At 40.2% G+C, this 25,047-nt stretch overlaps 1 protein-coding gene across 1 annotated transcript in view; it reads right to left on the reverse strand.

The window, feature by feature from the left end:
• TRPS1 (transcriptional repressor GATA binding 1) overlaps nucleotides 1–692 on the reverse strand; it is a gene marked incomplete at its 5' end in the record, with an annotated part of 174,658 nt that extends 173,966 nt beyond the window's left edge. Inside the window, one exon of the mRNA XM_080610524.1 lies at nucleotides 656–692. Coding sequence (XP_080466650.1) covers nucleotides 656–692 — 37 coding nt within the window. The remainder of the gene's footprint in view (nucleotides 1–655) is intronic.
• Between the last annotated feature and the right edge of the window lie 24,355 nt (nucleotides 693–25,047).

Genomic DNA, 25,047 nt, shown 5'->3' on the forward strand with positions numbered 1-25,047 from the left:
TTAGAGATTTGCTATCTTCATGGCAACTGACAGAAGAGAGTCAGAGAAAAAGACAGGAAAAAATCCATAAAGCAAAGAAAAGAAAAATCTGGACAGCATACAGGCTAAATAGACACTACCCCAGATCTAGATACTTTGGTTCAAATTTTCCTGAAATATTTGTGAGTCTGTGCGCTAATGGAGGGGAAAGGGGGAAGGCAAAACATATCTGCCTAAAGAGCTTTTTCATGCAGTATTCTACACTTGGAGAAAGAAAGGAAAGAAGATAACCTTGATTTAAATATAAAAACTTTATAGAGTTGAATTTAAAAGTTTTTTCCCCTCTTTTTTCTTTCAGCTTTTGAAAAATCATCTGATATTTATTTGCTTGATATCCACTCAAGGGGACAGTAAGAAAAGACACAGGGTTGGCTTTTTTTGTCGCTGAAATTCCACCACTATCATTTTTCAGAGACATATTATGTAAATAAAACTACATTTGCAATACTCCTAAATTGAAGAAACCATCCCCTAGCAAGTCATAAGTTAGATATAGAAAGAATATAGCCTCTCTGAAATTATTATCTCTAAGACAAATAACAGATTGCACAATGTTTTATTGTGTGCCAAGAACGCTTTCAGTTAACAATTTCACTTGAAAAAATGGATCACATACTTGTAAAATCATACCCAGCATTGACTTCATAAGGCATGTGGCTTTAGAGTGCTTTTTACAATTATTAATTCTATTAGTCAACTAGCAGGCGGGCTAATGCAATTGTCTTAGAAGATGCACGGAAGACACAGAAGACATTTTGAGAGCTGATCTGTATATCTGCAAAACAAAACAAAAAAAGGTTTTCCCTCCTAAATTATGCATTCAAAATATGCTTTTTACTTAAAAACATCATTATGCCTATTGTACATTCACATGCATCTATTAGTGGGCACTATACAGACAGCGGCTGCTGTTCTCTGCTTCCTTCAACTGGGACAAATCCCATAGCTGCCTTCTCCTCAGACAGACACACATGCTCTTGCACACACACATACACGAATTATCTCAGAAGTGATGTTCACCAAAATAAAAGTTTAAAACAAGTTTAAAGTAAGTGTTGAAAACGAGCTGAATCAATGCTGTAGAAAATGAAAGTGCCTTAAAAATTTACATATATTAGCAGGTATTGTGCATCATAATGGGCCTGGCCTAATGGGATAGATAATGGAATACAAATAGCTGGTTCACATCCAGACTCTGCCATCAGCAACTGGAAGTTATCACCTGCTGGCTGCCTCATGTTCCACTTGACAGAAATTTCGTGGTGCTATTTTTGTTGTTAGTGGGCAAATTCCCACATCTCAAAAATGCCATCACTATAATAAGCACATTTGCTGGGTAAAGAGGCCAACTGATGAACAGCCACTGGGACTGAACTACCTTTTTGTCACTGGAAATGGTGATCTTCCCAAAATAAAAGAGCCTGATATGAATGAAAAGACTTCTTGAGCTGAGGGAACTCTGGGTAAGGTCCAGCTTGCAGAACTTGTCTTTGAGGTCCATAACCCATTACATTTCATTACACTGAAATTACCTTTAAACTATGTGGGGTTTGTATGTATTTCTTTTTTACCTGATACGATCACTCTCAGCTACTTTAAAGTGGAAATCATACTAATAGCTATATATAGTTTCCATCAAAACCAGCTAAGGCTATTCTACACAATTCACGCATCTGCAAGATACTGTTCTCGTTGAATTTTTCTGCTCAACAATCACTCATATCGGTTTATCCCTGGAAGCAAAAAGTGAAAACTTCTGCTAAAATCAGTTTTTAATTAAGGATAATGAATTACCATAGTACCACCGTAGTTCCTTACAAAAAAAAAATAAAAAAAAAAAAAGAAAAGAAAAAGCTAATTCTGATAATCAATAGTTTCTTATTTGTTGTGAAGATAATGGCTAATTACCTGCTGATCATCAGCCCCTGCAATGGATCATTGCTGTTGCTCACTACTTTTATTGAACGTGATGACTTGTCATCACAAGCCTATTGCAACAGTATGGTTGTTGCCTTGTGCTTGCACTGCAGGTTTAGGTCAGATCTTAGTCATTATGCTCTTTTCAGCAGAATAATACATTTAGAAAGATGTTTGAATTTTGTTAGGTGCCACTGACTGCTTTTTGTACAAGTAGATGCACAAGCAGATGAGCTGAGTCAAGGGTCTATGAAAACTGTGATATTATCAGTCGGCAGGCTCAAGTAGGACCTCTTTGTTAAGGGATAGTAAAATTAATACTTTTACACTCATATATATTACACACCCACACACAGACATATAATGCACATACGGCGCTTAAACATCAATCATTTTGCCAGAATAATGCAGCAAAAAAAAGTCATTAACTCTCAGTGTCTCAGCTTAATATATGTCTAATACTTACCTATCTCATAGGAGTGTTGTGAGGCTTAATTAATTAGTGACTGTAAAGCACTTTGTGATCTTCTAATGAAAGGTGCTACATAGCACAAAGTATTATTAAAATCATTAGGACCACAAAAAAGCCCTGTGGAATTCCAGCCTACACTGTCTGTTGGGGTTGGGAGTGATCTTATTATTAAAAGGCGACCGTCAGACTAATTTTCATAATTTTTTCAAGATCTCCTTTTTTTTCCTCCCTTTGCTGTTGTGATAGCATGTTAGTAGCTAGAAATTTAATCTTATCATCTTAATAACATACACTCATGTAGTTTGTTACTGCAGGGCTAAAGAAGAGAACAGGGCTTTTGGCACTCATCTGGCTTTCCCTTTTAAGAAAAAAAATAAAATAAAAATTGAGAGACATATTTTGACACCTTCCCACACTCCACCCCACCAGGACAGCCGATCACGTGAGATGGCAGGATACTCACTAGAGCTGCATGGGAAAATACTGCTGTGGTTTTCATTTCTCCCTCCTTTTTTTTTTTCCCTTTTCTTTCACATAAAAAAAAAAGAAAAAAAAAAAAGAAAAAAGGCACAAAACAACCCCCAGCTTATTACACATAAATAGGCTACAAAGACTGTCTGCTTTCTTTATATAAAAAACCCTCAAGTGTTCAAAGTGTCAGTTTCTATTAAACACACACAGTCCTAACCGATCTGGAGCCTTCTTCCCACTCTCCATGTAAGAGCTGAGCAGCTATAAGACACACGAGCTCCGAAGCCAGAAAAGCTCCCATCCTGAGAGCATGAATTTCTGGGAAACCATCTCCACGGCGGGCTCCATCCCGAGGAGCCACCCTGCACCCAGCCCTCTGCCACAGCCCACACTGCCAGGCTGGTCTGGACCTGGGCTGAGCACAGCCAGAGAGCTAGCAAGCTAATTAGGACAGCCCACGGTTCAAAGAGCTGTATGTTTGCTAATTTAAGCATTTTCAAAAAATAACAATACTAATAATGTGTAAATACACTGGAAACTCCATGCAAAATTGCTGCCTTCACTGGTAATTAGATTACATCAGATGCAAACTACCCCCAGACTCAGATACAGTGGTATAGGACTGGCTAAAGCTCCCCTCTTTCCACCTTCCCTTGTGGATACTTGAACAGTAAAATGACAGCAAATAGTTGTGTACAGCTTCACGTCCCTACCATCTCTAGCCAGGACACAGAGGTAGAGGCAGCCACACATGATGCTTCTCTCCCAGCTTTGCTTGTGGTTCTCAGAGCAAGACTCTCTGAAAACAACCAATGCATGGTCCTCACCCCTCTCTGCTGAGAAGAGAAGGCAAGAACAGCCTTTTTTGTGTAAGGAAATCAAGAATCGGGCCCTAAACCATGAGAGGGAAGAATAAGCTTAATGACAAGCAACTCCCTCTTCAACAAGACCACCTCCTCCCCATTTGGCACCAGCATATTCAGACATATCATACAAGACAGGGGACTTCTTGGCTCTAAGCAAGTGACAAATTAGTTTCAAAGGACCTTTAAAGATATACATGTTTTTTTACAAGCCCTAAAACTGCATGGCCACATTCTCCTGCCCGAGATTGCTTAAGAGTAAAACATGCCTCCTCGTATCAGTAAAATTTGGCAGGATCAGACATTGCATTTGATCAAAATCTACCTCCTTGATATTCTGCACTCTGTATGTTCCACTGAAATGATGATAGCTTCATCAGTCTAGAAGATGCAAGAAGAAAATAATGCCTTATATGTAAGTCCAGTAGATCAGTATTATAGCAAAACACTGTTGTTTTTCATCTCCTCTCTTCCCCTTTTGCATTTTCAGACTCTTCAGTTTGGTCCCTGATCACCAATTTGCCAAGAGCTTTCTGCAATTATTTTTTCCACAAAATTTACAACAAAGAGACAAACGAAAAAAAAGCTACAGTCTGCTCAAGCTTGCTCCTTCCCATTTACATTTACTTTCCCAACATTAATCATTATCAAATCTCTAAAGGTGCACTTTTGGACATCTTAAATCCTGTTCAGCTACAAAGTGCCATCACCTTCAAACAACTCTCATCAAATAAATCTCTTATTAATTCAAATCAAATTAGTTCAAAATTGTCTTTTCTATCACCATATGCTTCAGAGCACAGCACACATTAGTAGTCATCTAGCCACTGGAATAAATCTATCCTTTTCCTATGGGTATAAAACAGACAATTGGTCATTTCAGAGAGTCTAGGAGTGCCATTTCAAAATAGATGGTTTGAGCCTACTTCCAGGCACTTATTTCACTTTAAGCTCACTACTGGGGTAATCATGCAGACACTTTCAGGAGAAACTGAAGTCAAAAGGTGATTTGTCTGGAGAGGCAACACAGGGTAGAATATTATAGTATCACACAACCAAAATGAAGAACTCTAAAATAGTTTTTATTTCAGGGCACCTGAGCATGGCAGTTTGCTGCTCTGCATTTCTGACTGGCCTGCTGTGGAGAGCTTGCTCCACTGCTACCTATCCAGGATGAGGCAGCCCAAGAAGGCAAAGATTTGCTTTGCTCTGGCTTCCAATCAAGCATCTAAAAATACTCTGTGAACATGACAACCTGGTAAACCTCAAAGAAGCCTGTGAAACAGGCAAATTAATATCACTGCCATTTTACAGATAGAATTATCTACAGAGAGATGCAAAAATCAAGCTGTTCAAGGTGATGTACAGGCAGCACTCCCAGCTACTGACTGAACCTGATTTCTTCTGATGTCCAGACCCATATCCCTCTCCTGCATTTATTTCAGCAGAGAAAGCGTCACCCTAGCACTTGGCAAAAGGCCAAGATCCTGCAATTTAATAAGGTACAGAAAGAGCACCTCATGCAAAAGTCTAAATGCTCCAATTTATCATGACAGTTATGGGATATAAGCTGACATTTTATTTGTATGTAAATTAGTCTCCAAAACAGCATAAAAAGGCCACACTTTCAGAGAATATTGTGCCTTTGCTTCTCTGTTCTGCATTTATCTAAAATCAGCTTTGTGTATTAAAAGTAGTTTAATTTTTATGTATTGATGCTGCTTTGCATGCTCCCCAATCTGTTGTTATTGCACCGCAGAGAGAACCCAGCCTGATTTGTTTACTTCAACAAAATAACCGGCTTCTGCCAGGACTGACACCTCCTATGAGAACCCTGCCATCCTCACTGAATCTTCTGGTTATTCCATTAATTTCCTGTTGTTAAACTTTATAAGATTGTAGAACATTCCCTATTAGATGAGACCAGAGGTCCATTTAGTCTGGTGTTCTGCCCTGGAGAGCAGCCAAGAGCAGATCCTTCAAAGAAGGTTCAACTGCCTTTGGACAGAGAGAGAATCACCTACCTCTGTGAAAAATAAATTGCTTCTAATCCTCAACACTTAGACAATGGCTTACTTTCTGAAGAGTAAAAGAGTTTATAGCCCTTAATTATCTCTCACGTTCTACAATTTGTCGTTAAATAAGTCTGTATATCCTCACTTCCAATGAAAGTGTCCAATATTCATATAACATTGTGATGATCCTGGTTCAGTGATATCTTGTAGCTCTCTCTTCACAAGCCAATTACAAACTAAAAAAGAGCAAATACTTTAAGCAATTTGAATTTCCTTCTTGTCAATGAAGTAGAGTTTTACCTCAGTCTTGTACTAGTGAGAACTGAAGATCTCCTAGGCTGGGGCGCACCTATCACATCCCCTCTATTGAGCCTGTCTTTAGGGTAAATAGCCACTGTCTTTCCAAACTCTTCTAGTAGGTGTGGCAATCTCATATGTTTCAATTTCTTTTCAGCCTGAGTAAACTCTGTGTTCTTTGTAATCCAAATATCCTTTGAAGACAATGGGAGTTTAGGGTTTGCAAATGACTCAGAACTGAATCCCAGTTGAGTGCATGGCAGAGGCAATTACAGTGCTGCCATGAGATGAGGAGTGAGGAATGAAGGTGACCTCCCGGCTCCTAGGCAAGAGCAATCAGGTATGGATGAGAGAAGTGACTCATCTGTTCTTTTGCATTAACAATACAATGGACTTACCCTACTTCCCTTGAAGCTCTGGCAAAAGCCCCACTGACTTTGAGAGGGGTGAGACTGAGATGTGCTGCTCCTTTCTGCCAGGTGAGGCCTGTGATAGGATGGAAAGGCATCAAAGTTCCCTTGCCCCAAGCTTCAGTCAAATGGAACCAAAAATTATTTGGGAGAAGAGGAGCAGATGGTTTTGGCTAGCATTTCAGAAAAGTTCAAATAAATTTGTTTCCAAGCGGAGAGAAAAAAGAGAAAAAAAAACAACAGCAAAAAAAAAAAAACCCACCACTTGAAACAGGGTTGAAATTTCAGCTGGATCAAAACTGAAAAGTAGGAAGAAGGTAGAAGTCTATAGCCTGGACCTGAAAGAGCAATATTAAATCATCACCAGAGAGGGCATTATTGTAGTACTTTTCCAGACAGACTAGAAGCAAAATGAACATGAGTTTGCAAAAATGTCCTTTTTTTTTTTTTTTTTTTTTTTTTAAAAAGAAAAAAAATTGGCAAGGGTTTCCAGACACAAGTTACATAGGTAAGAAAGGGCAAGCAAGGGCAACAGGAGTTGAGCCCACGTACATCAAAGTAGACTTTGGCTTTGGGTACCTATCCAAACTGAGCCTTCAAAGGTTCTAATGTTGCCCTATTGTTTAGCTAGAATCTTGTCTAAGCTTGCTCAGGAGAACCCACATTCAGAAGTACGGGAGAAGGGAAAAAGAACACACATTTTCCAAACTGTGATTTCAAAACAAAACAAAAACATGTAAATCTACATGCTGCAGGGTAATACTGGTAAGCGTGGCTAGCTATTGTTGCTCCATGCTTTTCAATTTCCATATATTAGCATTCATTGCTGACATTATTAAATCCAAAGTTATTTGGATGCTTTGATCAGCAAATTGAATTTGAGTCTCTATATGCTGTACCTATATTCACAAAAAGTTTACAAAACTATTATATTTCCTTATTCTAACTCTTCCCCCCACATGCTGTGAGTTTCCATTTATCCCACAGCCATACATTCCAAACACAGACTATTTTATTTAGTAATATATTCAAGAATTTAGATAAAAAGAAAAGCAATGGAAAACCTTTGGCAATCTCTACATAAACAGTTTCTATACATTTGGGTTGAATCACCCAGTAAGCTCTCATCTTGATACGCCTGTGACAAATAAAACTTTCATCACCAATACGCCCTCTTGACTTGGAGGTCAGGATACAAGAAGATCTGTATTACAGAAATTTCTTATACCTTTTATGGCTATCAGAAAAATTAACATCCCATTAAATATAAGCATGTCAGAGTTTTGGCACTGATTTTCCACTCGGCACAAATAACCCGGCTCTCCATTGTGAAGGGGGGAGAAACAACAGCAGTGGCAACCACAACAAAAGAGTGGATTGTGTGTTGCCTACACAAAACAGAAAGCTGTGCCTATTCAAGAAATCTTGGCCATTTGTCAGAAATTAGAGAACTGATGTTGGAGCCCAATATTAGCTCCAGCCAAAGCAGTGGTGAATTACCCTGCCTTTGGAATCATCCCTATTAACTAGGAAAGACTGTTACAGCATATATCATATAGTCCTCATGCAGACTCAGAAACATGAAGCCACTTTCTTAACACAACTAAAATGGAGGTGGGGGTGGTGGAGTTAGGAGGAGATCAAACCCAAAGCAAATGCAAATGGATTCACTGAGAGTAGTTTGTCTATTATTTGCCCTTTTTATCTCTTATTTATGTTTCTGTTTAAGCTGAGGAATGAAGCGAAATGCCAATGAGAAAGCCACTCTTATAATGCCTCCACCGTAGTGATTTGTTACGAAAATGCTTTGAAATAGAGAAGCATTTTTCAGATAGCTGTAAGAATCAAATGCACGCATTCTCTGAGGAATATGATTTGGCTTATCCATTTCAGTTCTGGTTGGTAAATGGGGAAGGAGGGCACAGAGTAAAGAGACTCCTTGAGACTGCTGATGTGGCTTTTAAGCAGCTTCATGTAGTGAGCACTGGCATTCCTTTAAAACTAGCAAAAGGTGCCAGCGTCAGCCTGTTGACTGCTGGATGAATATATATAGTGCAAATAATGCTGTTCTTGAATCAGATTTTGCCCAACTCCCACATCAACTTTCCATGGGAAAATCTCATAATGCCTGCATAAGTGATTTTATGAATCTAGCTTTTAGCTTTTGACAGAAGATTTCTTACTCTACTGGCTTTGATTCTGTGTTGCATTAAGGGGTAGTGCCAAAAGCCCTCACATTAGCTGCGACCATACAGACATCAGAAATTTAATTTAAACTGTGGCAATCTGCCAGGATCATAAAGCACACACAAAAAAAGATTTTAAAAATTACAGTATTTTTTTGAAAGCTAAATATATAATTTCCACAAAAACAAGGACAACATAGGTTGCAGAATCTGCATGCTAAAACTACTGATACTTGAGTAGAAATCTGCAGTCTGCAGAGAATAAACAGAAGTGGTCAGTTGTTTTTCCCACTGAAGATACATTTTGAAATGAGTTGGACACCACTGTATCTCTTTTCCATCAATAATCTATCTCAATGTTCCTTTAAAGAAACAAAAAACTCTAAGAACTTCTCTAAAAAAGTTACATGGAAGTACAACCACAGATTACGCTAATACTTCCATTCTTAAAAATCCCCTACACACAAGCAAGCCTTACCGCACTGCTCCTGCCTTCCTCCTCAGAGCTGCCTTCTCATCAGCTCAATTCCCAATCCAGTACCTCACCAGTTTTAAGAAATATCCGGCAATGATGTAGGGATGATTTGTTGCACTGAGATATATCCCACAAAAATGGAATGCTTTTGCTGTGTTTTCACTTATAAAGAAAGCAACTTATTAAAGCAACTTCTGGGTTCACTGGCATCTTAGAGTCTAAAAAAAGTCCCAAAATTATTTGCAGAGGCTACAACTGCACCTTCTTTGAAGTAATGTTGCAACTTGTGCAAAGGAATTTGGGATGTACCTGAGATCTGAAGGTGCGGGCTACAAATTAACACAGCCAATTAGGTGGAGAGGCTGAGAGTCCAACACAGATGGAGCAAGATAACTACAACTGAAGACAAGGACTGCCAAATGTAAGCCAGTTGGCTGAGTATAGATCATGTCATCTTGCTCAGCTAGCTGCTGCCCAATCAATAATCTGTTGCTGTTTGCTCTCCCCATGCCAATCAATCCAAGCTAGGACTGCTTCTAATTTTCCAGTCTAGGAATAGCTTCAGAACATCCACAACTGTTACTTCAAACAACTCAGGAAATAAATGTTTCATCCACACATCAGCGTGCAGATTCTTCCCAAAATGGGACTATTTGAGAGTAAATAACTACTCCTGTAACAGTCTGATCTGACAAACCACAAGACGTAAGGCTGCAAAAGCGATCTTTGTACCATTAGCAGTCAGGAGAGAATCCAGCTTCTAAAATTACTTGATTAACTGATACAGGACCCCAAAACTCTGATAATTCTGCAGAGAATGTTTCACAACTGACACAACCATTTTTTTAGGGATTAGTATTAGCTATAAATTTCTTATCCCCTGAAATCTGGTACAACTGGATTTATGCTGCAAAGATGCCTTGCTTTACAAGAAGACAGAGATGAAATCAGAGACAATGAAATTTAGGCATCTCTTCAACAATTATTTTGTTAAGCAGTATGTATTGAAAGAATAAGAATACATAAGAGGAATTAGAAATTATCTTCATAACTTATTTGTGGCTTCTCTTCTTGTGAGTAATGAGAACAGCCCAAGATCACACAGATAAAAATCTTAATGTCATAAGACATTCGTTTAACCATTTGTATGTAGATAACAAGATGAGCATATATATATGCATACATGAAATAAAGAACAGAGACTGCAATAAACAGAAGTCATGTATTTGTGAAGTAGCTGATACTTGGGCCTTCCCGAGTATAAGAATCTACTGTTCAAACCAAACATAGACTTGAGTCTTCCTTTGTTTTTTAAAAAAATAACCTTTTGTATCATTGAATTCCCCAGCATCTTGACAGGCCTTGGCCCATTAATAGAAAAAAAATTACTCTTTATAACTCCCAGATCAATTTGATTTCCTATCTCACTACACACCAAGTTGCTGCAGCTCTGGATCGCCTTTGAGTTTAAAGCAAAAACACCCAACTTCGCTCATAATACTTACTCAACTGCACGCAGCAGAAGCTCCCCATTGCTCCCATTTTGCCTGCTCACAAGATGGCATGCTTGTCTCACTTCACCACACAAATAAGTCTGTATTACACTCACAGCATCAGGGATAATTAAAGGTTAGGCACAGAGATGGTAGCGCTGTTAGTGAGCTGAGCAACGCGCTCCCATACCACCCATGGCCCCAGCGGTGCTGCAAGCATGCCTGTGCTGGGGTGCCCACAGCCCCCGACATACACAGACCTGCTGGTTCTCTCTTCCCAAGTTCAAACACAGGAAGAAGTGAGGACCTGGAAACTGCAAATCCCAAAAAAAAAAAAAAAAAAAAAAAAAAAGAAAGAAAAATGTACCTTCTTTAGCCCAAACTGAACTTTATCTACCTAGAATGGTACCGGCATCTGAGCTAAAGGGTAGCTGTGTAAATCAACAGTACACTGTAATCTGGGCAACATACGCACAGTTGATTAGACTCTAAAATTACTGAAAATTACGATCTCCCTTGCGTCTTTCTAACAGCTTGACATATCGATGCCTAATGTTTCATTATGTTTCAATTTGAATCATGACTGTAAATCACTGGCAATACAGAAGAATGAGACATAGGAGAGGGGAAGAGGATGCATTGTAGAGAGACTGGGTTTGAGAAACTTCATGAAATACTAAAATCAGCAACAAAAATATCACGTAAAACTCAGACACAGTCTACAACAGCTAGTGGAATGAAGATTACGTGCAGCAGACCCAGTGGTTCACTCATCACAGAGAGAGTTAAGACTTGTTTGAATTTAAATAAACATCCTTTTTTTTTAATTTTCTTTACAGACAGGAGTGGGGAATAGAAACAATAAGAACACTGTTGTACCTGTTGATTTCACTCACATTCACTGTAAAAGCTCTAAGAAAACATAAAAGATTACACCTTTTATTTTAGCTATAGCAAGAATGCACAAAGTCTAGGACTTCTGTTCATGTGGCAAGTACACACATTTAATTGTTCACACAGATACTTTGCGTTAACCAATGTCCTTTATACTGGTAACCAGCTGCTAATCATTTTCTCCAAATCCCTACATTTTGCCCTGAAATCACAGCATCATAAGTTAATTTTGAACAGAGCAAAGAGGAAATACGTGTTAGGCTATGTTGGAGCGGGATGTGAACATTGTAACTGAGGCAATATCAGTGGCTTAGGCATCAAGATGAACAAAAGGAAGACCACTGTGCCAGCTCACACTGCCACCACGATGCTGTGCACGCCGGGAACAGTGAACCCACAAGAAAGCACTAGGCAGCGATTTCTTTTCACTGTCAGCTAAACTGCTTCCTGTAATTATAAATATATAAAGGTTAAAGTGAGAAAATTATTTAAATGCACTGACAGAAAATTAATTCCCAAGGAATACGCAAAAGATTAAGCAACACCAGTCTATCAGCATAAGATAACTGTGGCAATACAGCACTTCTGAAGCAGACAGCCTGGCATTTGACTTGCTTTGGTACATGAGAAAAACCTAACATCAGATCATGGGTACATCTAAACTGTGGGACACACTTCTGCAGCTCCCAGCTCTAAATGCACACCCTGGCGACGTCCTGACTACGCGTCAGAAAATCTAGTTTGGCACCATTCTCCTACACACTTCAGACTCCATAAGAGAAACCCAAGCAAACAGATGAAGCGCAACATGTGTCATCCAGCAGATCAGGATTGTGGTGCCTGGCCTGCAAGACAGATATGGCAACTGCTTGTTGCTGGCTTACTCTTCCTATGAGCATTTCACATTTCAGTAATATTAAAAAGACACTTTCTGCTCTTATTTATAAAGCCATTTTTTCATTACTATTTCACCTTTTTCTTTTTTTTTTTCCTTAAATAAAATAGTTGATCATAAAAAGAGAGGACGGTCAGTCCTATGGATAGATGAGTAGCCAAGAACTGGGAAATGTCTCCTAATTTCCTCTGTCTCAGAAAAGCAGTATCACATGCTAACCGCTCCCACTTGAAATCACCCATATCATGGCTATGTTTATACTGTTTTTGTAACACTCATCAAGAAGTGAGCCCAGTCTTGAGGCCAAATGACAAGGCAGAGGCTGAAACTCTACTACTTTATTCTCAAGTCAGCTCTTTCCATTTGAACTGGTCCATCAGGGTCTAAAGTCTCACTTCAAACAGCTGCATCACAGATGATCTAACAAGACAAATACTCAAGTGAGTTATAGAAAGTATATACAGAAAGTACTTTCTGTATAGAAAGTACTAAAGATAGAAGATGACAATGTTTTGACTGGGGTATCGTACAGAAAACGACTGAAAATTGTATTAGAAGTTGAAATGAAAATTAGTTAAGGAAGAGTGTATGCGAGGAAGAGTATATGCTCTGTGAAATAACAATCCCTGGCACCTTATTAATGAAAAAAAAATTAACCACAATTATAAATCACACTTCAAAAGGCCTTGCTATGTCCCAGGGAAGATTCTTAGCAGAAACAGTAAGTAATAACGTCACAGATGACACTGCATTAAGGAAACTATTTAAAATGTTAAAGAAAGATTAATTTTAAATAATATTAATGAAGATACAGAAGATGGGACTCTTGTCTATATGAACATATGAAGTGCAGCTCATTTAGACTAGCAACACAATTGCTAGCAGCAGGTAAACATTAGGAAGGGAAAAGCTTGGGATCATGTTGGCATAAGAACAAATAGACTAGCCATGATTAACTTTGGGCTGAAAAGGAGAAGGAAGAGTTTTAACTGACAAAGCAGTGAGGCTATGAAACATCCTTCCACCAGATGCAGTCAAGGCAAAAAAAACCCTACCTAATTTTAAGATGAAGGTGGGTCATTTCATAAAAGGGATTACATATGCTGGTTGAAGTTCAAAGAGCTACCCACTGCTCACAACTGCCACAAAACTTCAGGACAACATAGACTAACCCACTCTTTTCAGGGTAGGCACAGCCTTACCACTATTCCTTAAAACTGTATGTGACAAGGGCACAGTTTCCTCAAAAGCAGATGGGGGAAAATCTATTCTTTTGTCTCTATCCATTTTAAAAAATATATTTATTTTCACAGTGACTTTCTGCACTATCCATAAAGCCAGTAGTCTTTAAAAGACAATATCTTCTGCCTCCAAAGAAAATACAAGACATGTAATGTTTCTTACTTGGGCAGAAGGAATTAACTGTAAGATTACCAGTATCAAAGCCTTTGTCAAAATGCCACTTCCACCGTTCCGAACTCTCTTACCAGTCATTTATCTGTGTGACACTGCTATACTCCAAATAGGCATTGTACAATTCTTTTTGTATTTTAAAGATTTTAATCTATTTAGATGAAACCAATAGGTTTGGGTGATGCCTAACATTCTCTCTACTGAAGAAAATGGAAACTTTTGCTCCGATTCAATGGGGACAGAATGCTACCCATCTCCCTGCTCATTCCTGGAGCCATCCCATCTCCCTAGCTTGTTGCAACACCTCTGTTTTCATGTAACTGACAATGCAAAAGCGAATATGGAAACAGAGAGCTAAGCAGAGAAGCCTTATGTGGTCAAACTGACCAATGCAACCCTCACAATTCCTAAAAACCTTTTTATGGGGTTAATTTGGGCCTGACCAACCTTCACACATTATTTTGGTTTAGCTGTGTAAACACCAAGTCATTTGCTTCGAGTTTCTTCTTCTTCCACAATAGCACAATATACCAGTATTATGGTTTTTATTGCACAGAAACACATTTAAATATGTATTTATTTATGGTACATACTATCTGCTAGAACCAGGGCTCTTTGATAATCCATGCTTTGGCAGGCCTTTCCAGCATCCAATTTCTGCCTGATATGCCACATAAAGCCTTTTTTCCTTCTGCTTATGAGAAATGCACATTCAAGATTTCTCCTGCTAAGTAGGCACAGTGTAGAGGAGAAGGCAACCCTGACAGAGTTCAAAGTAAAGCTTACGAACATTTCTTGGCTGCCACCAAGTCAAGCAAAGGGTGCAACAGGCAGATCCAGTAGCCAAGATCTGAAGATGCAATTTTATGATGGGCTTAAGCCATCATAAGCCATTGGTCCTGAAGGAGTCCTGCCCTTCCCTTCACCCTGCCCTGTGCCTGCACCCACGCTCTGGCCAAAAACACCCTGCTCAGCCCTGTGGCTGGCAGGAGGCTGGTTGGACTGTCCTTTTCTGTGGCGGCTCAGGCTTCGATTAAAAAAAGCTTACTTCTCCTCGGGAAAGCCATTCCCCAGTGCATTTTCAGCCCAACTCTGCAAATTCAGCCAGTGCTAGAACTGCACTAGTGCTAGTCCCACCAAACCAGGAAAGGGTCACACACCTGAAAAACCTCCAGCAGAGTCCCAATCAAACCATTACCACCTGCTCCTCACCCCAGAAGCACTACTAGGCAGTTCAGCACACTGAAGGTCCACAGCCAGAGCCCGTAAGTCTCATTTGCCTGACCAAGAGAAGGCTGTGTGCAGTCCAAGCGCTGCCACCCACCCATGCAACCAGGTTCCTTCACGTCTGCAGTCCTCCTCACCAGTGCACAAGGAAAGCAAAACCATCAGGAACAGTGTGGGTGAATGAAAATACGCTATACCATAAAGGAGGGAGTGGTTAAAAACATGGGAGATTTTTCAAAAAATGAGGAAAAAAAACAAACAAACAAACAAACAAAAAAGAATCAGGAGAAAACAATCTCTATCTGGCAGGAAATGTAACTGCTGTCTTCAGAAAGGTAAAATCATTATTGCAAGCAAACTGATTCATTAAATAACATGCAGGGGAGGGTTATAATGCCGTCCTTGTCATTAAAATGCTTTGAAACTATAGTTCTGTAAGATATGCTAATGATATTCAGCTTTTATATTACACAGCAGAAGCTATGCTCTGAGTGGAATTTGGAGTGCTGTGTTACACAGGAGTTCAGGTTAGAAAAGCAGTTATTAGTTCACATTGACTATAAACATATTTAAAATGCACTGACCATACCATCCAGAAACCAGATGTAAAGGTGATGTTCCTGTCTGCATCCCTCAGTGCATTCCCCTTCCACCCAGGAACCTCCTTCTATGAGCAAGAATCCCAGTTTTCACATGCTTTTCTCAAAAATTAAAAGCCTGATTGCATGATGGAAGTCTAATCAATCATTTTTCCTCCCCGTGTCCTCATCTGAATGCTACTAATAAAGAACAACACTATTAGAAATAAACTATCAGTTTATGCTTACAAGTTTACCCAATAGTTCAAGGAGTTTTATTTCAGTGAAATTAAGTTCTGATGTGTTTGTCCAATTTATGCAAGTCTTTATTAAAAATAGCAAAATGCAGGCCCCAAAACCAGTGGAATTGGCAAAATCTAGTTTCCACGTGATTTATCAGCTTCACTGTCACAGTAACTAACTCGGTGCATTTTTTGCTTGGTTCTTTCTGTAAGCTGTCAGAAGTCACTCTATCAAACAGAAATGTAACACTATTTTCATGGCTTATCTCTCTTGCCCTGGGTTACATCAGTAAGTCATCTCCCTCTGTCAACTTGACAAGAGTCTTTTTGGTGTTGACCTTAAAAGGACACAGCTGTGACAACTTTGGGTTTTTTTTTTTCTGTTAATAGTTCTCAGCTTGTTCTTGGTAGTCTGGGGTCCTCATCTGGCACTGTTTTACCCCATGGACTGATTGAGCACAAAGCTTTGGTCATTCACTCTGATAGTATCTTCCTGTCTTTATTACAAGAGGAACTGGAGAAGTCAGGAGTATATTTTACTCCAGCAAAATCATTACTGATTACAAAAAGTCTTCTAGATTTGGTCTTATTTTCTTAATGCTCTGTAATTAATGAGTATGAACACAGATCTTTATTTCCACAGCCCTTTGCTCAAGATATTAAGAACTCCAATCCCTGGACTCAATCCCCCCCCAGCACTTTCACATAAATAATTGTGTCTGACTATCTCCAGGTCCCAGAATTTGATTAGTATCAAACTGCTCAGAATTTCAGAATAAAGAAGGAATAATATACTATCAACTATATATCATCAACTTGTCTTACTACAGTACCCCAGCTAGGAGATATTTGGAAAATACAAAAACATTTAGGTAATCTGAAAACAGCACTTAGTATTTCTGCCATACATCATCTAATAAACACATTGATTTAATGAAATAACATGATTTTGTGCCAAGTCTCTCATAAAGTAAAGAAGTACAGGTACATGTCATATTTCAAATTCATTGCACTCTGTGCGCTGATGGTTATTTACACAGATACAGACTTTAATTAGCAATTTATATATCACCAGTTTTAATCGTTATTTAAATTGGCAGCACCAAAAACATCAATGCATACATACAATGAGGTTAAAATTATTTATGTCTTCACTGTACTTTTGAAAAGTGACAACTCAGGGAATAATTCTTACAAGACATCAGCTGTAACTAAATGTAGTTGTTTTATCAAAGGAAGAAGTCTTTCTTGGGTTACTGACTTGTATACATCATATCTACAGGCACTCAATTAAGAAGCTACACAGCTCAAGACCACCTTTTGTGCTTACACATGTTTTTATGTTGATACATATTACAGATTTCATTCCATGCTTTATATTTACTAGATAATAAGAGAGTTTATTGTTTATAAAAGCTGGAATTACATTAAAAATCATTTAAAAACTCCTTAAAGTATTGTTCATCAGTTCAGTGATGCCCAAGATACGCAAGAAAGAAAAAACAACCAAAAAAAGACATTTACAAAACTTGTTTTGCATTTTAAGCTAATTTAAACAAAGAACTACATGTGATTTTTTCACTGTACAATTGTTCATCCAATTGTTTTGGTTTATCACATTCTAGAAGTAACAAATTTCATCATCTCACACTCTGTTTTCATCCACAGAATGGAAAATAAGGAAAAGGAAAACAAGCTTTCTGCTCCTTTTGGGGGTTTCTTGGGTTTGGTTTTTTTTTTTTTTCTTCCCAGTTTCTGGTAATCTTGATTTTGAAAATGAGTGTCACTGAGCAGAATGCAAAATGGAGAAAATAGTGTCGCTGCACCAGCAGAGGAAGCCTCTGGCAAAAGCAGTTTAATCACTTCCACAAACTGGTTCCAGGTGTTTAGCTAGCCATTTCCACCAGGACTGTGGTGTGACTTTACTTAAAACTTTGGCAGCAAATAGGTAAATAAACATAATCAAACAGTACAGCAAGCTGTGTAGACTTAGGCCTTAACACAGATCAAAATCTGAAAGTCTTATTTTTGAAAGGTAAATATTTAAGTATTTTTTTTAAGTTTTTTCCTGTTAAAAAAAAGTCTGAAGCATTATTATGTACGTTTATTATTCATATTAGACTAGTTTGGAGTCCAGTGACTGTTTTAATATATACTGCAGTAGTTTCACACAACATCTTTCGGGATAGAAAACATGCTTTAATATGCTACACATTAAAAATCAAACCACATACATGATGCTACCAGTTTCACTATGCTCCTGCAAGTATCTGCAACATCAGACTATTAGGCATGATGATCACAGAAGAGAAAAACCTAACTGGCAGAAGTCTCAATGGGCTTAAACCAGAACAAAAAAGTGTACTTAATTTATGAGCTGAAAGTCTGTCTGCAGTTTGGCACCTCCAGCACATCACACCATGTAATTTTATAAAAATCAAATAACTTTGCAAATCACTTCAAATATTTCCTTTCTCATTGGTTTTAATCATGTTTGAAAGGAGGGAGAAAAATTACAGGATGAAATGAAAGGAAAATGTAATGATCTGGGACCATAATTCTCCTGAACGAATGTTCCTACATTTTTGGATTATGGACCACTCTCAAACTTCAGATGTAACAGGGAACCACTATGCAGCCTGCACATCAAACTTTTAATTAAAACCCCTAAATGGATGATATGATACTGCAGATCAGTACCATGCCACGATTATATGTGTCTGCAGACCATAATTTGGAAACAAATATATTAAAGGATTAATTTTAAAAAAAGGGAATGCTAGTTTCTGAGCTTCTTGGAATAGCCATTCTATCTATTGAGACACACTACTTCAGCATGCAAATATCTTAAGACCTCCAATCTATGAGGTTTTAATAGTACAAGTGAAAAACACCAGTTTGAGACAGGGTTTTTTCATGAAATGTCATGAGACAATTCCAAGATGACTATGAAAAAAAATACTACATTACCCTTGCTATCTTCCTCTCAATTTAGACTGGATTATTGGATTGGATTTTGTTGGGGGGGAGGCTGGTGGGGTTTTTTTTGTTGGAGCTTTTTTCCACCAAGTAAAACTGACCAGATTCACAACCTCTTTATTATAAAGTACATATAAAGTGAAGTCAACAAAGTGATTTACACAGGTGTCCTAGAAAGGACCAGCCTATGAACAGAAACACTCTACTTGATTCAGTTCAGGCTTATCATTGCAGAATGTGGAGCAGTGTTGGGGTTTATATATAAACGCACAGATATATTATTTGTTAGCATCTGTGTTTACAATATGGAACACAAACAGATTTCATATATATGTGCTTCATGAAGGCGTTCAGAAGGAAAATTAAAAAAAAAAAGGAAGGGGGAAGACTGTATTAATTCTAAGGGTTCTAAATTCGTTTAGGGAAAAGGGCGAGGGGGGAGAGGAGGTGTTGTCCCAAGCTGGAGTGGGACAGCCGCGGCTGCCAGTTTCTGCCCCGAGTGACAGACAGGGGGGAAGCGCCGTTAATCACCGCGTTCTGGGAACCGGCAGAGAAAGAGGGAGCAACTGCTTTCCGCAACACTTCCTGCGATAAGGCAGCAAGCGCTGGCACACGGACACGGACACACAGGCACACACAGGCGCACACACACGAGGCTGCGAACGTGACCCGCAGCCCTGCACCGAGGCGCGCACACACACACACAGAGACACGCTAAGTCCTTTCAGTGCCCGCCCGACGTGCTGCGGGCATGCCGAGGTCCGGGCAGGGGAGCTCGCGGTTCCATCCCTGCCTCCCCCCGCACCAGCGGCGGGCAGAGCCGGCGCCTCCCGGTGAAGCTCATTCACGACACGGACCCAGAACTTCTAAGCTGAACAAAGAAATCCCGGCTGATACAGCTGGGTTTGGATTTCTTTCTACTTTTTTTTTAACTCAAGGACGATCCCAGCAAAACTTTCTTCGCTCGGAGCCAACGCGGTACCCGCGGCCCCTTCCCAAGGCTCTAAGAAGTCTTTAAAGACTTGCAAAGAGCTGTAAATAAGATAGAGGAGAGAGAAGTACCTGCATTAAGGCCAACACGTCCCTACATCATCCGAGAACTTCCCCTTACATGCACAGTACAATACTAGTTTGCTGATCACAGCTTTTCCACTGTACCAAAGCCAAGTGCAGGCAATTACTTACACTTCTGTAGACTCTTATAAGAGATAACAGTTATCTCTATTGAAGAGGCGCAAGCTGGGGTTTTATTTCCTCTTCTTTTTTTTTTCCTTTTTTTTTTTTTTTTTTTTTTTAACTTTTTCCTTTTTTTTTTCCGCCTCCTAATTTGTCTGTCACTACTGACTGCTTAAGAGCACAGACGGGTGTCTGTGCAGGGCACCGACTCACCCGGCACTCCTCAGAGCCCCTCGGCGCACCGCCGACGGGGGTCCTGTCCGAGCCTGGAACGGCGCTGCCAAACACCAATCAGCCCACCCCGCTTTTGCAAAGCGCACCGACTGTCAGAGCTGGGCCAGGCCCGGCGGTGCCCGGCCCCCCGCACCCCGGAGCGGGCGGAACGCGCCCGCGGCCCCGCAACAGCCCCTTGGGCAACGCGGCGTCCCGCCGTGAGGGCCAGATCCAGACCCAAACCACCACACCCGGGCATATGAAGCCACCGCGGGCCCGGGCGCCTCCACCAGCCAAGTCCCCGCGGCCAAGATAAAGAGCAATTTACGCACTTCTAATGCAAATGAGATACAGCCCTCGGGCGCTCAGCAAATTGCCAATGCATTGGGGATGCCCCTGCTCTTTTAGCTTTGTTTCCACATGTGCTGAAAGTTGAGGAGTGCTGGTTGTGTTTTACTTCCCACCACCAAAGGACACAGCACAGATAGAGCAAGTAGGAAAACTGATCTTTCAGTAGCAGCGCTTACAGATCGGATGGCCTGTGCCAGCATCTTTAGTTATACCCAGGTACATCTACCAGTGTCATCTCACTGGTATTTCTTCTGAAATTGGTGTTGGAGCCAGCATCTCCAAGCAAAAGATACACTGCATCTATGGAGTCACCACCTCTGCATTCACTTTTTAAGCAAAACTGTCTGACCCTTACACATCTGAGAGAAAGGATTTCTTCATGGAAGGTGTACCTGTATTTATAAACCAGGGGCATTTTACAGGCTGCAGAAGCATTACATGATAGCAAATGAAAGAGGGCTTCCATTGCCTCAGTATGAACTCACACGTGTTTAAAGCAGATATTAAAAACATGATTCACCGTAATAAAGACATCCCAAACAACTACTTAAAGTGATTCAAAATACAACATTTGGGGGTGGGGAGGTGACCATATGCTGCATCTACTCCTCCCCTCCCCCTTCTCCCCCAAAAAAACCCCTCAGAAACTCTAATAATAATAAATAACGAACAATGAAGATGGCAGATATTTATACTTTATCCAGAAGTACGTCAGGGTTCTTAATAAGATTAGGTCTCACTTTCAGTTTCACTCACCACTGAACTAGTCAGCTTTGAGGACTGCGCTAAAGAGGTGCTACCTAGGAGCTACAGAAAGTGCATCGGCATGTTCGAGAAAGACACTATCATACTCTATAAGGGAAAATTATGCCTAAAACAGAAGATACAAGTCTAAAACACTGCTCAACAAATCTTTTCCTCCCCAAATGCACAACATACATAGTAACAGGAGCTCCGAATACTTACTAAACTTATGCGGAGGAAAAAGCGAGCATCTGTTGCGTGACTTACAAAGCCAGAGGAAAAAGGAGCAGATTTTTCATGGAAGCTTCGGGTCACACAAGTGGCGTTTGCCTCATTCACATCCTCCTCCTTTCACTGCACTTCAATGTGAAGAAGACAGCCTTAGCAATATTGATCTCAGAAATCCAAAACATTGCAGAGACCACACTGCAGCAACAGCTGAATCTGCTTCGCATGCACTGACGTACCTCCTCAATGTCTGAAAGAAATTCCAGTTCCAGTCAGCCCACAGGAGACATGTTGCCTGACTGTACCTTGATGGTATTGTTTATGAAGAAGATGATTTACACATTCGTAATGATTTAAGCAGCTACTTTGCATACATTACAGAGAGAACCTGAAACATGTGACCTGCTTCACAGGGCAGGATTATACCTCTGTTCTTGTTGTGTCATGTGCAACCACATTATTTAGTAGTTAAAGCCCAAGCGAGCACTCTGGTATTCCATTGCCTTTGCCGCATATGCAGCGCGAGAGTTTCAGCATGCTTCTGAAACCAAAGCTTAGCCTCTCAACTTCTAAAGATAGACAGTTAAATAAATGATATAATTGTCAAAGGGGCTCAGTCAAACCTACCACATGGTTCTGCCTACTCAGGATTATGACGTTTGCTGGCAAACTTTTTAGGACACGAAATCTTTCATGGTGTTAATAAATTTGTAACAATGATCATATTCTTAGGGGCCACTCCAATACAAACTTTCATTAACACATACACCACCTCTAACAAAGCACTGAGGATATGTGTGTGATCATCATCAGTTAGAAATAAACAGTAAGAATTTAAAATCTTTTTTTTTTCCTGACATTGTTTAATTAAAAAGAAAAAAAAGAAAAAAGTCAAAAGCTTTTCAGAAAAATGCAAACTAACATCCAAAGTACAGCTGGGCTTACAGCCTGTCAGTGCTCCTCCATAAATTTAAGTTGTTTTTATTGATCCATACACTTCTAATGCATAAAGTTCATTACTGCTTTGATAATTACAAGATAATTAAATACAAGACAGAGCATGTATCATGCTGGGGAATCATTTAGTGAGTGAACTGTTGTGCTGAAAAGTGGAATTCTTTCAGTCACTTATGGCCTGGTGATACATCAGTAACAAACCGAACAGGAGCTATTTTGGGGATGATCCAATGGCTACCAGAGCCACAGAGGGCAGCAGTAAAACAGAAGGTTTGGAATTAAATTGAAGTCCTGCCACACAGGCCTTCACACTTTGCAAACACATGAAACAAGACCACGTTCACATGCAGATTTACCTCAGGCCCAGAGCAAGTACAGCACTTGACATATAATATGTAACAAAGAAAAGCCAATGTCTCACAAATGTTGAATTAAGAAAAGAGAGGAGAACTAGTGGGTGGCGGGGGAGGTATCTTAGCAGCACCAGGAGTGAAGGCACCAAAGCTCTGTTCACAGCTTTGCTACTGGCTCGCTCTAACACTGCAGTTATTCAGATTCCCTGTGCCTTGGCTCACCCGTCAGTACAATGGGTATAATACTTCATCCTGTCCTTAAAAGGCAATTACTGCTTGTAAAATACTCTGGGAACCTTGATTAAAATGCACTGCAGCTTTGTGATAAGTATTGCCTCTGAGAGCGCACGAGCTTGGATTTGACGGCAGGAAGTACTACCTGACAGCTGGAAAAGAAAACTAATCATTCTGAAGGAGAAGTATGTGCTTGACCTATGCACATCTGTAGGTGGATTCCTCCTGGAATATTTTCTTTTTCTTTTTTTTAGTTACTATGTGTACATTGCAAAGAGAGTAGCAGCAAGAATGGATAATTAAAAAGCTTTTGAAAAGCTCTGGTATTTTCACCAGAGGATCAGAGTGGGCCGTCTTCAAGAACTCTGATGCACAACTATATGTAATTAAAAAAAATAATTATTTGAAATGCTCCTCAAACCCTGTTTTCATTAAGGGAGGGGAGAAAAAAAGATCACTTTAAATATGAATGCTTTATGAATAAAGAAATTCTTTTTAAATTGATGAGCATTCATTTTCCCATACAGTTGCATAAAGTCTGAGCAGTTCACCTAAAACATAATTATCAATGTTTTAAACCACATTTTCCCCTTGAAAATACATAAATAAATAAGCACGCCAAAATCTTTTTTGTTCATTAAGAGCCAGATCCAGCAGAAAACATCTGCAGACTTCTAGACCAAGCAAGCCCTGGAAGGCCATGGGTACTGGCTGCACCTTGTGCCAACCCCAAAAATTTGGCTGGTTCAGAAAGATTTAAACAAAACAAGAAAAGCCCTGCAGCTTTACATGTCTGGGAATTGTGGAACTGCATTAGGTTTATGAATAAAGAATAGAGGTGAGAAAAAAAAACAACTCCTTTTAAAAAGGATATCCCTGTCTCTCCCGTCCTCCGCCATTCCAGGTGCTAGACAGCGGCTCCCCTTCCTCCCCAGGGATACCACGGAGCTGCCATCAGCAGCTACAGCCCAAAATGTAGGGTCCACCAGCACCCTCTGCCACAGAGGAGATAGGAGGTCCCAAATCCAGTGCCCACCGCCCCTTTGCACATCCAGTGGGTGCCCAAGCATCCAGCTCCCAGCCACACTCCTAGACACGCAGTAGCTGCCACCATCCAACCCAAAGGAGCGTCCCTGGGATGGGAGCGTTGTTCAAACGCCACTGCAGGGCCACCACGGAGGGGCAGACACTGCTCAGGGTGAAGAGACACCTCTGGGAAGGTGGCCTAGGGCACAGTGATCTCCCCTGGGCTAGCCTCTCTTAGCTCCATGGAACGATTGAGCCTTACAAGCCAGTCCAGGATTTCTACCATGGTCTTGAACAGACTCCAAGATGCAGCACGGGGAAAGAGCTTTGGCTACCAAGGGCACCCAGCAGCACATATTTAGGTTTCAGGCTACCCTGAATGTGTGCATGCATGCAAACACAACGGGGTAACTGACAACATCGGAACGGTTGCCTGCTGAAATAAAGGAAAAGTTCAGGAAGTCAGTTTAGGACCAGGGCCCTGTTACTGTGGCAGATGAAAATTCAAGAACCTGCTGCTACTGTATTTGCCACTGGTTTAGACTTTTCTTACTAGTTCTTCATTATATCCCTCTCTGGGAAAGCCAAGAAAACTACCACTGATTTAAGTCATACTTTGTCTTCTGCCCCATTCCAAGGACCAGCCTACATTTCAGATCGACACCCAGCTCATCTCATGCGGCTGGCCCTGCATGAGGAAAAGGACCAGGCGGATTTTGAAAAGATCTAGTAACAGTATACCCATGTGTTCTGCATAAAGCTGTCCCAAAAGTTGGGTTTCACAGCGTTCATTTTCTAGACACCTCCTCGAGAGGAACAGCAGCTGCAGTATGCTGCCTTGGTTAGTAAGATGAGATACACGCGGAGATATGTACTTAGGAGAGCACAGAGGGACTTTG

Source organism: Psittacula echo, assembly GCF_963264785.1.
Source record: "Psittacula echo genome assembly, chromosome: 2".
In the NCBI taxonomy this organism is placed as follows: domain Eukaryota; kingdom Metazoa; phylum Chordata; class Aves; order Psittaciformes; family Psittacidae; genus Psittacula; species Psittacula echo.